The 15,783-nt window shown below is 31.6% G+C and overlaps 2 protein-coding genes across 2 annotated transcripts in view; both read left to right on the forward strand.

The window, feature by feature from the left end:
• LOC124429278 (NAD(+) hydrolase sarm1) overlaps positions 1 to 15,783 on the forward strand; it is a 93,795-nt gene that overhangs the window by 25,818 nt on the left and 52,194 nt on the right. The gene's annotated exons all lie outside the window — the stretch shown is intronic.
• LOC124429555 lies at positions 9,494 to 12,214 on the forward strand. The gene is made up of 5 exons (XM_046974985.1): positions 9,494 to 10,006; positions 10,371 to 10,681; positions 10,835 to 11,211; positions 11,296 to 11,558; positions 11,636 to 12,214. Exons 1-5 carry the CDS (start codon positions 9,567 to 9,569, stop codon positions 11,844 to 11,846), a joined length of 1,602 nt encoding a protein of 533 aa, XP_046830941.1. The 5' UTR covers positions 9,494 to 9,566; the 3' UTR covers positions 11,847 to 12,214.

The raw sequence follows: 15,783 nt of genomic DNA on the forward strand, positions 1-15,783 counted from the left end.
ATCGTCACGTGCGACTGAATTACGATTTACCATAAAAATCTATTTCTCGTTGCGTCTCATGCTCGCGCACGCATATCGAGATCCCTAAATGGTTGGCGATAGAAAAAAAAATTATTTCTACAAGATTTTATTAAGGTTATAAAATAAAATATTAACTTTCGTTGGCATAATCCAAAAGCATTAAGACATGAAATATTTCTATTATCATTTACGGAAATTTTTTTATTTATGTAAATTCTTAAATCAGGATAATAATAATAATAATAATAAAGTTCACATTGGCGAGACGGTAAATGGAATAATTGTAACTATAAATAGAAAATTTAATAATCAAGTAATAGCATATCGATGACGTCTATTAATTCCGCCCTCCCCCACCGGTTCTATTACGCAAGCGTATTATCACTAAAACATCCAAGTAGATTATTTATTACAGTTGCTATACGTTCGTTCATGCATACATATATGTCGTATAGAACGCGTTATGGTCGGCTAAGGCTTACGCACGTTTCCAATGAAATGCTAATAAATTTGCCGACACGCATCTCTTTAACGCCACACCTCAACTGTATCGTCCTGTCTCGCGTGAAAATCGTGAAACACTTCTTAACATTTTCCTATACTGATAATGTTCCTTTTAATATCGCGGAACGAAGAAGCGAAGAAAAAAGGAAATAAGAAAGAAAGTAACAGAAAAAAAAAAATGATAGAACGCAAATTCGATAAAGCTTATCGTCGAATTTGCGAATTTCTACGTGAGTGTGATTTTGAAGGAAAGAAAAAAAAAATAAAATAAACAAAAAGAAAAAAGAATAGAAAAAAAATTATCCCAAAATTAAATTGAATTTTGAATTTCATTAAAATTTATTCGATATAATGATTTCAATGAAATTATTATTACCTATAAACACATGATTATTGAATCGATCGATTGTGATTTCATTCACGATAATTCCAATGAAAAAGTCCAATCAAAATGTCGATTTGTCCCTTGTATCATTAAAATCGAACGATTTAATCAAACGATTAAATTTCTTTTTAATGACGATTTGAACGTAATTACAAATAAATTATATATATATATATATACATATATATCGATCGTATACGAATATAATTTACGAGCTTAACAATTAGATCGTTAATAAATTAAAATCGGTACAATAATGTCGAATGTTAATGCTTTCGAATATTATCGATATTGCGTTGCATCACAAATAAAGTCGTAACGGAATGACCTTGCACACCTTACGTTAAGCATTTAACGCCTAATGATCGTTAATGACGATTGCTGTCAAACGATTAAACGTGTACGTTCAATTCGTTCGTCGGGGAAACGAACAACGAGATTGTTCAATGGTGATACCGGTCATATAGCTCGAGCTATTTGCCACGGTGGGTGTTGGTATGCGTTCTCCTACGCTACAACGAGAATTGATGTTTCCGACGATTATACTTAAACACCCTTCTTCCTCGGTGGAAGGCGGAAATCAAGACAAAAGTTACGTGTATAAATTATCAACGAGTGTATATATCAAACTGTTGTGTACGTTTACGTTTACTTTTACGCGTTATTTCTACGTATGTATGTATGTATGTATGTACGTACGTACGTGTTTTGTTTGCACGTCGTACGTATTTGCGTAAATGAACGACCATCGGCAACGATCGCTTAATCTTTTTTTTTTTCTTTTTCTTTTTTTTTTTTTTTTTTTCTTATTTCGATTTGATCATATTCATAACGATTTTACTCATAATTTTATACTGAATTACGAAATTACCAAACGAATGAACGAACGAACAAACAAACAAATACACACGCACAGACAAATATGCTAAGATTGTCACATTGTGTGAAATACATATTAACGAACTCCAGGAAGTGATTAATATCAAACGTGAACATTTAGTACTTACCGAGATTCTCTCTCTCTCTCTCTCTCTCTCTCTCTCTCTCTCTCTCTCTCTCTTCCCTCTTTTCCTCTCTCTCTCTCCCTCTTTATATCTTAGCCGACTGAAATTAATTGCACAATGGCATTCGCATCTTCATCGTAGAACATAGTCGTCGATTATTCGCGATTATGGCCAGTCTTTGATCCTTGACCGGTGAATCGGTTACGAGGTCAAAGAGGAAATACGAGTCCTCCGGCACGTACATACATATAATACATACATACCATTCTCGATAGTATCTCGTTCTTTCTCCTTCCTTTTTTCCTCTTTTCTTTCTTTTGCCTTTTTTTTCCTTTTTTTACCTTCTTTCTTTCGTTTTTTTTCTTCTTTTTTTTTTTATCCTACTTGTCTTCATATAAGATTTTATAAACGATCATATTAGCATAATCATAGTTAATAACATCCTCAAAGTCTTCGTCATTCCGAGATATCTTTGAAAAACCGTAATAATAATGATAATAATAATAATAATAATAATAAAATATATATATATATATATATAGATATATGTGATCATTTAAGAAACAATAAGAAAATTTTGCATGATTGAAATTTACGAATATTAAATTACGTGTATGCGGAAAATTGTATGATAAAATGAAGTGATCCACGTGATTTATGTTACATATATATATATATATATATATATATTTTTTTTTAATAAAAATATAAAATATATAATATATATCCTCCAATGACAATCTCATACCCGTAGATTAATTTATTAATTTGATTCTAACGTGGCCTTGCATATTCTTTGTATGGAGTTAAAAACTCGTTTATCATTTCACCCTTTAGTATAAGTATGTCTCCTTCGAACACCTGATCCGTATACATCATCCTTTTGTCTAGACCCGTTCAAACCCCCCACGATGATTTAACTTACGAATTAATCAACCGACGAACCGACGTTTCGTTTCTCGGCCCTTGCTCATTATTCTTCCTCTACGTGGTCAGATAAATTGCAGCAGTTAATTACGGGGAGTACATGTTCAGAAACGTTGCAGTAAAAAGAAGCTCGTGTGAAGGACTATTATGTATATGCCATAACTTCTTCCCAAAGAATTTTTTTAACGTGGCTTTTATATTTTTCTTTTTCTATTTCTTTTCTTTTTTTTTTCTTTCTTTCTCTCCCTCTCCTCCCCTCTCCTCCTCACCCTACCCCCGCCCCATTGATGAAAAATATATTTAAAGAACATCGCAACGATTCGAGCAAGGAAATTCAAATGTTTCCGATTCAATTCGTCGTCGTACGTCGTTATTGGCTTCTTTTTTTCTTTTTTTTTTCTTTTTTCGATATAACAATTATTTTATTAGAAAAGAAAAATAAAGAAAAAAAAAAGAAAAGAAACGATAACAAAACTATATATCCCATTAGTTCGTTGTTAATAAGAAATATGATTTTTTGTAATAAAAAAAAAGAAAAAAAAAAAAAAGAAAGAAAAAAAAGAAAGTAATAAAAAAATTGTTACTGAAAAACATTAATAAAAAAAATGTCGAGCCTGATCGAACGAGACATTGGAGAGATTGAAAGGGGATAAAAAAAAGAAAAAAAATGAAAAAAAAAAAAAAAAATATAGAATAAAATGGAATCGGATTTAATTGGAAATATAATAAAAATTTGTTGGAAAATCAGGTCGAGGAAGTAGTAGATCTTTCTTCTTGTTCATTTGAAATTCCTTGAAATACGTCGGCGTTACTTTGATTCTTAGTGTCGGCCTAGAAAACGGCGTCAAAACGCGCCGTAGCGCGCCGCGAGTATGCTCGGCTTATTAATAATTATCCAAGTCCAAGCTGAGCCGAGCCGAGACGAGCCGCAAGCTTATCGTAGTAAAGACTATTCGTTGCAGGCTCGATTAAAAGCATGATCTGCATATTTCAAGCTTATCTTCCTCCTTTGTAATGAGCAAGAAACGAGTATGTCGTTGTCGTCGTCGTCGTGGTCGTCGTAGTCGTCGTAGTCGTCGTATTCGTCGTCGTCGTCGTCGTCGCCCATAATCGTTGAGCGTGGGTCTGAAGGAGTCGATTCAGGTTAATTATTGTTGTGTATACCGAGAAAACGGATGCTGCGTGAGAAAAGGAAAAAAGAGAGAGAAAAAAGAGAGAGAGAGAGAGAGAGAGAGAGAGAGAGAGAGAGATTGTATTTCTGATTTAACGAAGGTTTTCTTTTTTGTACTTTTTCATTAAGAAAAAATAAAAATTATTTCGCTCGCACATATTTTGCTCATTTTTGTTTATCTATTTTTTTTTTTGTAAGTAGATCTTCAAATAATTTCAGAATATTTCATTTAAGTATATACGTTATATAAAGTACTCAAGTATTTTTTCTTGTATTTTTTTTTTTTTTTTCTTTTTTTTTCTTTCCCCCCTTATTAGACTACTATCTGCGATTTCTTCGAGAGGAGAGAGAGTTGAGAGGGGGACGGGGAGGGTCGTGGAGGGAAGAATGTCTTTGTCATTGAGAAAAATTATAATATCACTTGGATCTTTTTCTTTTTTTTTTTTTAGATCCTTAAGTACGTTCTCTTTTCTGTTCTTCTTCTATTTTTAATTTAATTTAATTTAATTTAATTTAATTTATTTATTTATTTTATTTTTCTTTGTTTTCTTCTTCTTCTTCCTCTTCTTCTTCCTCTTATTTCGTACAAGTATTACAAATATTTTCACCCTTTCTTTGTTTTTTTTTTTTCGCACATTCAACAGACACGCCTTTCAGCCTCTTTTCACGAGACACGCTCAAGCGTGACTCATATTCTTGATTATCGTGCGATGCACGGCTGACACGATTTGTCGTACGTACTTACACTGGCTAGTAGCGGAGAAACGTGGAAAGTCCCACGATCGTTAGTCAGAAAGTAACTGCCGCGATGATTCGTAATCGTGAAAGAAAGTAAACTGGAACGTCTTTTCGTGAGATTTTGCTACGACTTCGCGACTTCGCACTTTTTGACTTCTGACACGAATAACAAACAACGTATAATTATTATTACTGTCTGCGAACTCGATAAAACTCTAAAGTGAAATGAATTAAATGAAATTAAATAACAAGAACTTATTTATCGTTGATTTACAAGCTTAGCTTATCTTTTTTCTTTTTTTTTTTTTTTTTTTTTTTTTGCAAAAAGAAAAAGGAAGAAAGTAAAAGGAAAAAGAAAAAGCAAAAAAAAGAAACTACTTTTATTTTCATTCTATCATATCAATATCTATCTATTTATTTATTAATTTATTAATTAATTAATTTATTTATTTATTTATCTCTTTATTTCATTCACTGAAATATAATCAGCGAATAAAATAATTTGATTTGATGTCAGAATAGTTCTAATAATTTAATGCTAATATTTAATAATTTTATACTGTTATAATGCAAGTAAATCCTTACAGGTGTTTTGGCAGTACTACTTTCGGTGTTCTCAGAATCGAGCTTGTTCCACTTAAGAAATCATTTTCGTTTGCCAACATGGCCCTCTTTGCAAACATTGCTCGCGTGATACAGCCTTTGATAATAATAAGACTGTCATGTAGATATAGTAAAATCTAAAGGTACATTCGTAATATAAAAATACGTACGTGTTTGAAGGTAAAGTGGATAAATAAAAATAGTAAAAAAAAAAAAAATAATAATAATAATAATAATAATTTAAAAAAGAAAAAGAAAAAAGAACAAAAAAAAAGAGTAAAAAGAGAAAAAGAAAAAGTAAAAAATGAGAAAGATAATACAGTAGTAGATCTTGCTCGTCGTTTGAGAGATACTTAGAAAAGAAAAGGAACAAGAAAAAAGAAAAAAAGAAAAAAAGAAATATTTCTTCGTAGTTGTCGCAGAATAATGAAACATACGATTCGATTATCGTAACAAAACTAGTCGTTTAATGAATCATATCGTTTTACGATTGCGTCTTCTACCGATTCGCGGAGGCGTTTACTCGAAGGTCAGAAGAACTGAAATGATATCGAACGATCGATTTAACGACGCTATTGTCGGGAACGTAATTCATAGTTTTATTACTGTGCTAGAATAGAGACATCGACGATTTGAAGTTGCATCGTTTTAAGCGAGCAATACGCAGTCTTATTGCAATCATTTCCAAGAGAATTATGTATATGCTTTTTTTTTTTCTTTTCTTTTTTCTTTCTTTTTTTTCTCTTCTTTTTTTTTTCCTTTGAATAAATCGCACATCGATGATGATAATAAATCGATTTCCAAGTACTCTCAAAGAAATATAATAAGCGTGCTTTTGAAAATATCTAAAGGAAGGAAAAGCTTTTTTCATTAAAAAAGAGAAGAAAGAGAGAGAGGGAGAGAGAGATAGAGAGAGAGAGAGAGAGAGAGAGAGAGACAAAGAAAGACAAAGAAAAAAAAAAGTGAAATACTTTTAATCTGCGAAATTTAATCTGCAGTGTGAAAAATTATTGGCCATCTCGTTCGCTTTATCATCTCCACGGCAGTTCCGACAAAACTTTTGCAATTCATCTTAATGGCCAATGCAAATATAAACTATTAGTTCTCGTTGGGCTCGTTTCTCTACTATTTGTCTTTATAGTTCTGTCGTTTGCTAATCCCCCACCCTTTTTTCTCATAAACTCTAACTCTTTCTAAGATACTATCTATCTATATCTATCTATCTATTTATCTATCTCTCTCTCTCTCTCTCTCTCTCTCTATATATATATATATATATATATCTTTTCGTGTATAGTAATCTTTTTTGTATTCAGGTTAAACTAAAGAAAAAAAAAAGAAAGGAAACAAAAAAAACGACATGAAAAAAAAGAAAGAAAGAGAGAGAGAGAAAAAGGAAAAAAAGAGTCTAGACTAGACCACTAAAGTAACCCGTACAATCTTGAACGGCGTCAATGGAGATCGTAAAGTCTATTACCGGAACGTACTGGCTCCAGCGTCAATCTAATCGTTGATTGACAGAACATCCTAGATGAGAGAAGAAAATTGTTTTGTAAAAATTTCTAAAGGAAACGAGAAGTGAAATAGAGACAAAGAGAGAGAGAGAAAGAGAGAGAGAGAGAGAGAGTTTTCTCTAACTGGGTCAAAAAAAATCGATAAGACATTACGGAAATTAAGTATGAAAGCGCGAAGGTTATTCAAAAAAAAAAAAAAAAGAAAGAAAAAAAGAAAGAAAGAAAAAAAAAGAAAAAAAAAGAGAGAACAGAAAAAAAGTAAAAGAAATTTTTCCCATCCTCCTTTCAAAAACACGAAAAAGAAATGGATCTGCAAGATTTTTTACAAGCTTCATTTCATGCTGTGCAAGCAAGATGCCAATAATATTGCGACCTATTGCAAAACATTTACTTCTGGTTTGCTTTCGTCACTTTGATATTATAGCACATACTACATGCGAAATTTGAGAAGGATTGCAATATTACAAAATTGCTTAGGCACGTACATACTTAAATATACGAAGAGGAGAAAAGGAAAAAGAAAAAAAAAAAGAAAAGAAGAGGAAAGAAACGAATTATAGTGATTAATCGTAAATCTTAAATAAATATTATCTCCCTTCTAAATAAATATCAAAAACATAAATTTTATTATATATATATTTATACATATATATATATATATATTTTACAAAGAAGAAAACAAAAAGGGATAACGAGCATAGAAAATAATTTCAAGCTTGTAATAATCGAGACATAAAAAAGAGTTTGAAAGATCACCGTGATCATTAATCAAGAGAGATATCGAAAGTGATTGAAATGACTAAATTAGCACCGGCCTTGCGTCTATTTCCGTGCGTTAATTACGACCCAGTAGGTATATTCATATATACATACTTAAAACGTACGTATTCTTTCTCTCTCTCTCTCTCTCTCTCTCTCTCTCTCTCTTTCTTAGACACATTCATACACACACACATACACGCACAAATAAATGTACATACATATATTCATACATACGTACATAGCTCGTGTGATGTAACACACGATGCACAGAAAACATTTGAAAGTGACGTTTTACGATCGAACTAATGCATATGCGAGATGAACTATAAAAAGAAAAAAGAAAAAAAAAGAGTGAGAGAGAGAGAGAGAGAGAGAAAGAGAGAGGAAAAAATAGAAAGAGGAGGTAGAAAAGGAAAAGAGGGAAAAGAAAAAAAAAAAAGGAATTCCGTTCACGTGGCTATGGAAATATACATTATTCCTATTGGCAATCAATTTTGAAATCTTGATTCGTGATCGGTGATACGAGAGGAAGAAAGAGAAAAAGAAGAAGAAGAGGAAAGAAGAAATAAATAAACAAACGAACAAACAAATAAATAAATCGATGCAATTCGTTGCATCGATGAAGTTCAACATCGTGGGTATATAAAAGATAGGTGACGAACTTTTTTTCGCGAGGTCGTTCTGTTATTCTTAAAAGGTCGACTTATAAATCATTCATAAGCGACTTGTGTAACGAGTCGTGATTAATTATTATTATCTCTCTTTCATTCTCTCTTTCTCTCTCTCTCTCTCTCTCTCAATCACACACACACACACACACACACACAAATATACGTATGAGATAGAAAAATTGGTGAGAGCAACCGTGTGAAACATAAAGCTGGGCCAATGTTTCTTCTCGCTATTCTCGTCTATCAAACTCGACGTTGAAGCTATCATCTCTCGGCTGACTAATTATTACAAGTCCGAGACGAATTAAGTACGGTCAAAACTCGTACACAGGATGTACCAAAGGGATGTACCAAAGATCCAAACGAGCTTATCTTTGCCCTCGATCTCTTCCCCTCATCCTTCTTCCTCCTCCTCCTCTTCCCTCCTCCATCTCTTGCTTCTTATTCCTCTTCTTCTTCTTCTTCTTCTTCTTCTTCTTCTTCTTCTTCTTCTTCCTCCTCCTCTTCTTCTTCTTCTTGTTCCTCTTAAACGTTTCTCTCTTTACTTTACCGGCAGGATGCAAGTAACATAAGCACGTATCAAAGACGATGGGCGGACTTATTCTTCTTATCTCTTGTCATTAAAAGCCTCTTGCGACATTATTTGCATTTCCTCGCTAGAAAATGTTAACGTTGACGGATCTCAAATCGATTAAATTCAAGAAGGATGGACTTGATTTTAAATATATATAAATATATATATATATATATATATATATATATATATATATATATATATATGTACGTGTATGGATGGATACGATGATGAGAAATCAATTAAAAATACAACGTAGTTTTATAAATAAATGAAAGAGAAAATATTTCTATTTCAAAACGATTGAAAACATTATAATCGTAGAAATCGAAAGAAGTGAAAAAGGGGAAAGAGAGAGAGAGGGGGTGGGGGTGATGTTTATTATCGTCGACGAACAAAAGAAAAAAGTAAAGGAGGTTCAACGTTAAAAGATTAGAGACAAAAGATTTTTTCTTTTTTTTTTTGTAGTGACAATTAAGAAAAAGAAGTAAAAAAAAAAAAAAAACGAAAGAAAGAAGAACATTTTCCTCTTTTCAATTCAATTCGCGAGACACGATAAAAGTGAATAAAAATTTCATTTTCGAGGTGAAACTAATTGTGGAGATATAAAATAATAATAATAATAAAAAAAAAAAAACAAAGAATAGTACATAAAAAAGAGGTTAACCTCTTTGATTGAACTTTATTATTATATGGCGAAAGTCAAGAAAGCAACCGTCGCATTACAGACCGAGATTAACAACGACAAGGATTGGCAGGAATTATTAGAACGTCCTGGTCTAACACTAGTTGACGTTTATTCCGAATGGAGTGGTCCTTGCGTAGCTATGGTTGGCATACTACGAAAAATCAAAATGGAGGTTGCGGGTGAAGCGATAAATTATGCGATAGCTAAGAACGACGAGATCGAAGATCTTCGAAGATTTCGTGGCTTTAGTGAACCAGTATGGATGTTTATTCAGAATGGTAAAATGGTTAACCTCATATTTGGTGCCGATGCGCCGATGTTGCAAAAAATATTGTTGGCAGAATTTCGAAGGATCCAAGAGGATTTACCACCAGTTTGGGAAATATCTCCCGAACAGCGTGGACCCAAAGAGGAAATTCGATGGCAAAAGGAGGAAGCCATAAGGTTGAATTTGTCATTTATTTATCCTTTTTTTCTTTTTTTTCTTTTTCTGTCTTTTTTCGTAAATAATTTTAATCCTACGTATTATAGAAAAGTAAATTCTTCGTACGTTTATGCATTGTGCGAGATCTTTTAAGTATTACGATCTTTTTTTTTTATTTATTTTTTTTCTCTTTTTTTCTCTCTTTTTCTTTTTTTCTTTTTTTATCTTCTCTCGTACAACCAACCATAATCAAGGTTCTTCAGATTAAATACATCGATCCTCTCTCTCTCTCTCTCTCTCTCTCTCTCTCTCTCTCTCTCTCTCTTTTTTTTATCGCGTTAACGTTAAAACGACGAATGTATGAGATAGAAATATTTTATAAAGAAAATTGATCGAGGATAAGGAGAAGGAAGAGAAGGAGACTAAGGAGAAGGAAGAATATGAAATGTTTATGGAACAAATGATGTTAGAACTTAGCGAATTGTTTATCATTGTTATGTATCCGTGGGTATTCAAGGACGAACAAGGTAATCCAAAGATCAAAATGCAATGTCCACCGTATACAGAATTGATACGTGATCTGTTACGGCAAATATTCGATGTTCAAGAGGAAATAAGGATTGAGCTTGACGAGGAGATTATAAAGAAAATGTTCGTTGAGAGTAACGTCGTAATTACGGACGAAATTATCGCAGGTCTAACGTAAACAAAACAAACAAACAAACAAACAAACAAAAAATATATATATATATATCAGATTTAAAAGAACAACGTTAATGGAATTCGAATATTATTATTTATCATCGATCGTTCCATTATTATTTTCTTTTTTTTTTTTTTTTTTTTAGGCTTAACTGATGGCAAATGTATGGCCATTAGATTGAAAAGTAGACCACCGCCGATCGATTGGCCTGTTCCTTATCCTTTCACATGCCCGGAAGATGTTCCACCTGAAAAATGTCCTGTAAGGGCCATAAACGACATTGAAAATTATTTTCACAGTTTATTAGACAATCAGTCACATAGAACAACGATAGTTGGTGATCTATTAAAAATGCCAAAAGAATCGATAGTTGGTACATATATGCAAAGATACACGTACGAGTACGAAGCTGATCCTGAAGATGAAGATGATATAAATAGAATTGATCCACCTATTTGGGCACCTAATAAAGTAATAATCATATCTATTTTCACTATGACATGCAATATTTTTCTTTTACCTGTTCGATAACAATGCGTTATGTTATATTTAAGAAGAAAAAAAAAAAAAAAAGAAAAAAAACAGAAAATTACATTCGATTGTTAGGCCAGAAGTAAAGTACACGTATTCATGACACTATTCCCAGAGTACATGGCCGAAAATCATTATTACGAAATACCAAAACCACCACCGCCTTTATGTGCCTTTAAATATTATGCCAAGAAGACGGACGATTTGAAAAGTAGCGTTGAAAGTTATCCAGAAGCCATTGAATATTTTGGTGCCTTTTTGTTGGACGAGCCTATCCTAACACGAAAGATAGCTGACAGTATTGATGAGTTTAAAAAAAAAGTTAGATTTACAATCAAATTCATCTTTGTTCATATATATATATATATTTTTTTTTCTATTATAAAATTATTAAATGAAAGGTGCCAAAACCGACGTTAGAGATCTTCGTAGCTGTCATTAAAAAGATAAACGAAGAAGTTTTCTTAGGATTTGCTGGAATCAATCCTTATTTTGCCACTGAGGACGAAGATGAGGTAAAAAAAGTGATTGCCAATTATTTCTCAGAGTCGACTACTGAGGATTATTATTACGAGATAGAAGAGGATACAGAGGAACAATATTACGAAGGAAACATTTATTATTAGCTCGGAACGAAGGAAATGTATATAGATATGTATGTGTGTAAAAGGAGTGTGTAAAAAAAAAAAAGAAGAAATATTACAAGAAAAAAACGAAACGTATATGGAGGACAGATAGATGTAAAAAAAGATTTCTTTCCACGTGGCACTCTGTGCACATTCGTCGATTAGCTTCGATATTATCATCGATAAGATCGCAAAAAGAATAATAATGTGGGAATGAAATTAAAGTCTTTTAGAATCGAACGTGGGTGGTACGTTTTGAAATATCATCGAAAATCAACGCTCATGATTATTCCAAGGTTAAAGATCTCTGGAGTCATTTATCGAATTAAATAAGTTACGATTGTGTGTCGAATACATACATACATACATACAAACATGCATACATATAAATATATATATGTATATATAAGATATATATATATATATATAATATATATAGGGAGAGAGAGAAAGAGAATAAAAGCTAATAAATAAAATGCAAACTCCTTAAAGTGTAGTTCTTTTCATTCAGAAGCTCAATAGTGACTAATCTTTTATCGTTTGGCTTGACCCAAACAATTGAACCATTAACCGTTTCAGACTTTTATAATGTGCATATATACTAAATCATCGAGCCAATCGACCATTTTGATTTATATTTTTGGCCTTTCGATTTATACGATATTACAATGATCGCCGGTAACGCAAGAGGGAAAAGGTGAAATTATTATATATATATATATATATATATATTTTTGTAATAATTTGTACCATGTTTTTTCTTTTTTTTTTTTTTAGATTTATATCACATATATATCGTATTTCTTTTTATTTATTTATTTATTTTTTTTTTTTTAACGTAATATATAAATATACTTTAGTATATAAAGGTTGAACATTTCTAGATAATATCGATTAAATCGAAATGCGAGCGGGTAGAGATATCCGTTTGATATTTCCAATTACGAGTTTTGCGATTTAAATAAAAAAAAAAAAAATAAATAAATAAATCTCGTATGATAATTATCTACGTAAATTTGTAGGATCTAACGAAATTATTTTCCATTCGTTAATTAACTTATTAAACATAACGATTCTCGTTTTCTAATTGCTATGAAATTTTTTTTCCATCCGTATTAAAGTAACAAAAAAAAAAAAAAAAAAAAAGAAAAAAAAGCATACAATTCCATTTACATACATAACATTCTAATGTTGATATTTATTATATCGAAGAACAATATACGTATGTACCTTACCTCTATCTATCTATAATGATGAAGTATAGAATGAGTTCGAGAATGTTAAATCCTTTTTGTATCTTTGCAAGATCGTTCGGTAGCGCCGGAGGCAGTAAATTGCTTAAAGATCGGTAATTATTGCACAAGCATTACATAAGTAAACAGATGGCTCGCGAGATGTAAGAATAAGAAAAAGAAGGCAGAAAATTACAGCCATGGGGAGTAATTCGCATTCATCGCGTGAATTATGTGCCATTAACGATCTCCGTGTCTCTCCATCCTCTCACTCTCTCTCACACTCTCTCTCTCTCTCTTTCTCTCTCTCTCTCTCTTTTTTTCGTCTTCGTCGAGCAATTTAATCGTACGTTTCGCTACCGATGTTTTCTTTTCTTACGTTTCATCGATTCAATTCTCTCATCGTTTTTTCTTTTTTTTTTTCTTTTTTTTCTTTACTTTGTATTTCTTCTTTTTCTTATTTGTTTATTATTTTTATTTTTTCTTTATCTTTTTCTCTTTACGCAATTTATATCTCCTTCGTTAAATAACGTGCACTTATATGGAATACAATTTTTTTTTTCTTTTTTTTAATTAATATAAATTATATCGCGAGTTTTTAAATGTATATATAGTAATAATGATAATGATAATGATAATAATAATAATAATAATAATAATAATAATAATAATTTGCAATATAATACAATATCATTAATTTAGCATTTTAAAAATGCTATTATCTGCAATTGTTTTATCCATTGCACCTACCTGCATCAAATATTTAAAGAGAAGGCTATCGTATAAAATGGCATATCGAATGACAAGATTATTATAATACATTAAATCGATAATCATTTAATTTATTCCGTGCATATGCAAAAGAATATCTATGAAGAAATTTTTTTCATATGTTCGTTATTTTAATATAAATAAATCAATCGTAAATAATTAATTTAATCACTATTATTTTCATTGACACCATTGCATTCGGTCACTTTTCGTAATAGTCCTTTCATCGTCTCGATTATGTCAACTCAACTGGCCAATCTAAAAGCCAAACTAAAGTGAAGAAGTCCTTGATCCAACTAGTGCGAAGTTATAAATTTAATCGTCTATTAAAGTACAATCGATAATACGATTATTAAGAAAATTCCCAAGAAGTATGAACAAATAAGACTAATAATAATAATAATGGAAAATTGTGATTGAAACAAAAGAAAAAAAAAAAAAAAAAGAAAAAAAAAAGAAAGAAAAAAAAACGGGAGGAAAAAAAGAAAAAGGAAAAAAGGAAAGACAGCAGAGGCATTAAGAAACTGTGGCAACAATTGTTCGTCACAAAAAAAAAAAAATATGATTAAATTTTTTCGTTCCTTTCGTTCCTTCCTTTTTCTTTTTCTTTTTTTTCCTCCAAAACACTTTCCATTTCTTTTTTTTTTTATGACTGACTCTTCGTACATGATAAACAATTTTAAAGGAAGAAAGTACAAGAGGTAAATAGAGAGAAAGAGAGAGAGAGAGAGGGAGAGAGAGAGAGAGAGAGAGAGAGGAATGATCGCGAGTTTCGTTAGTTGTCGCAAAACTCGTGTGCCAGAGTTTGGAGGTTTGGATAAATATACACGCGACTGTGCGTCGCCAAAGAGCAGAGCTTTCGAGCTGGAAGAATCCTTTTTCCTTTTTCACTCTCTCACTCTCTCTCTCTATTTCTCACACGCTGTCTCTCTCTCTCTCTCTTTCTCTCTTTCTATTTCTTACACTTTCTCTCTCTTTCTTTCTCTTTCTCACACACACACACACACTCTCTCTCTCTCTCTCTCACTCTCTCTCTATCTCTATCTCTCTGTTTCTCTGTTTTTGTATTTCTTCTCCACCGATTCTGTCTCTTCTAAGGCATCGTTTTCTTCTTCGAGAAAGTCACAAATAGTAACGGAGAAGGCTCCATCATCACGCTTCGTCGAAATTAATTGCGTCGCGACGCTCATGGACGTCCGATTCCCATCGCCACTCCTATTTTCTTCCTTGATTTATAGTGTCAAAGTTCATATCTCGAATAGGATACCATAGATAGATAAATCGAGAGAATAAATAGAGATAAGGTGGGGAGAGAGAGAGAGAGAGAGAGAGAGAGAGAGAGAGAGAAAGGACAAGAAAGATAGAAAAGAAAAATAATACGCGTTTTTTAATATCGTTACTATTAATCGAGATTTTTATCATTTTTTTTTCTTTTTTCTTTTTTTCCTTTTCTTTTTTATTTTCACTGATGTAAAACATTCGCTCACGAGCGTTAAGTTTTCGTTTCATTTTAATATCTAACGAATGAGATTTATATATTCATTTTTTATCTTTCTTTTTTTTTGTTTTTTTACTTTTCTTTTGTTTCCGTCTCTTTTTTTTCATCGTAAAAGATTTGAAAGTATACGAAGGGAAGACCAACTTTTCTAATTTAGTTTTCTAGAGAAAAGATAAAAAAAAAGAAAAATAAAAAAAACTATGGCCTACTTCATCATTTATTTTCGCTATACCACGAATATTTCTTTTCTTTTCTTTTCCTCTTACTTTTTAATATTTATATCTCGTAGAAAAATTTGTTCATGACACTTATACTTCTGAAAAATTTAAGAGTCATTTTGGTTTCTTAGATTTTATTTATTTATTTTCTTTTTTTCGAAGAAACTAATTTTTATCTCTCTCTCTCTCTCTCTCTCTCTCTCTCTCTCTCTCTCTCT

This window comes from Vespa crabro, chromosome 15 (assembly GCF_910589235.1).
Source record: "Vespa crabro chromosome 15, iyVesCrab1.2, whole genome shotgun sequence".
Lineage (NCBI taxonomy): Eukaryota > Metazoa > Arthropoda > Insecta > Hymenoptera > Vespidae > Vespa > Vespa crabro.

Coding starts and splice junctions, on each gene's coding strand:
- LOC124429555 (XM_046974985.1), top strand. CDS start 9,567: ATGGCGAAAGTCAAGAAAGCAACCGTCGCATTACAGACCGAGATTAAC. Junction 11,212..11,295: donor GCAATATTTTTCTTTTACCT/GTTCGATAACAA, acceptor TTCGATTGTTAG/GCCAGAAGTAAAGTACACGT. Junction 11,559..11,635: donor AAAGTTAGATTTACAATCAA/ATTCATCTTTGT, acceptor GCCAAAACCGAC/GTTAGAGATCTTCGTAGCTG.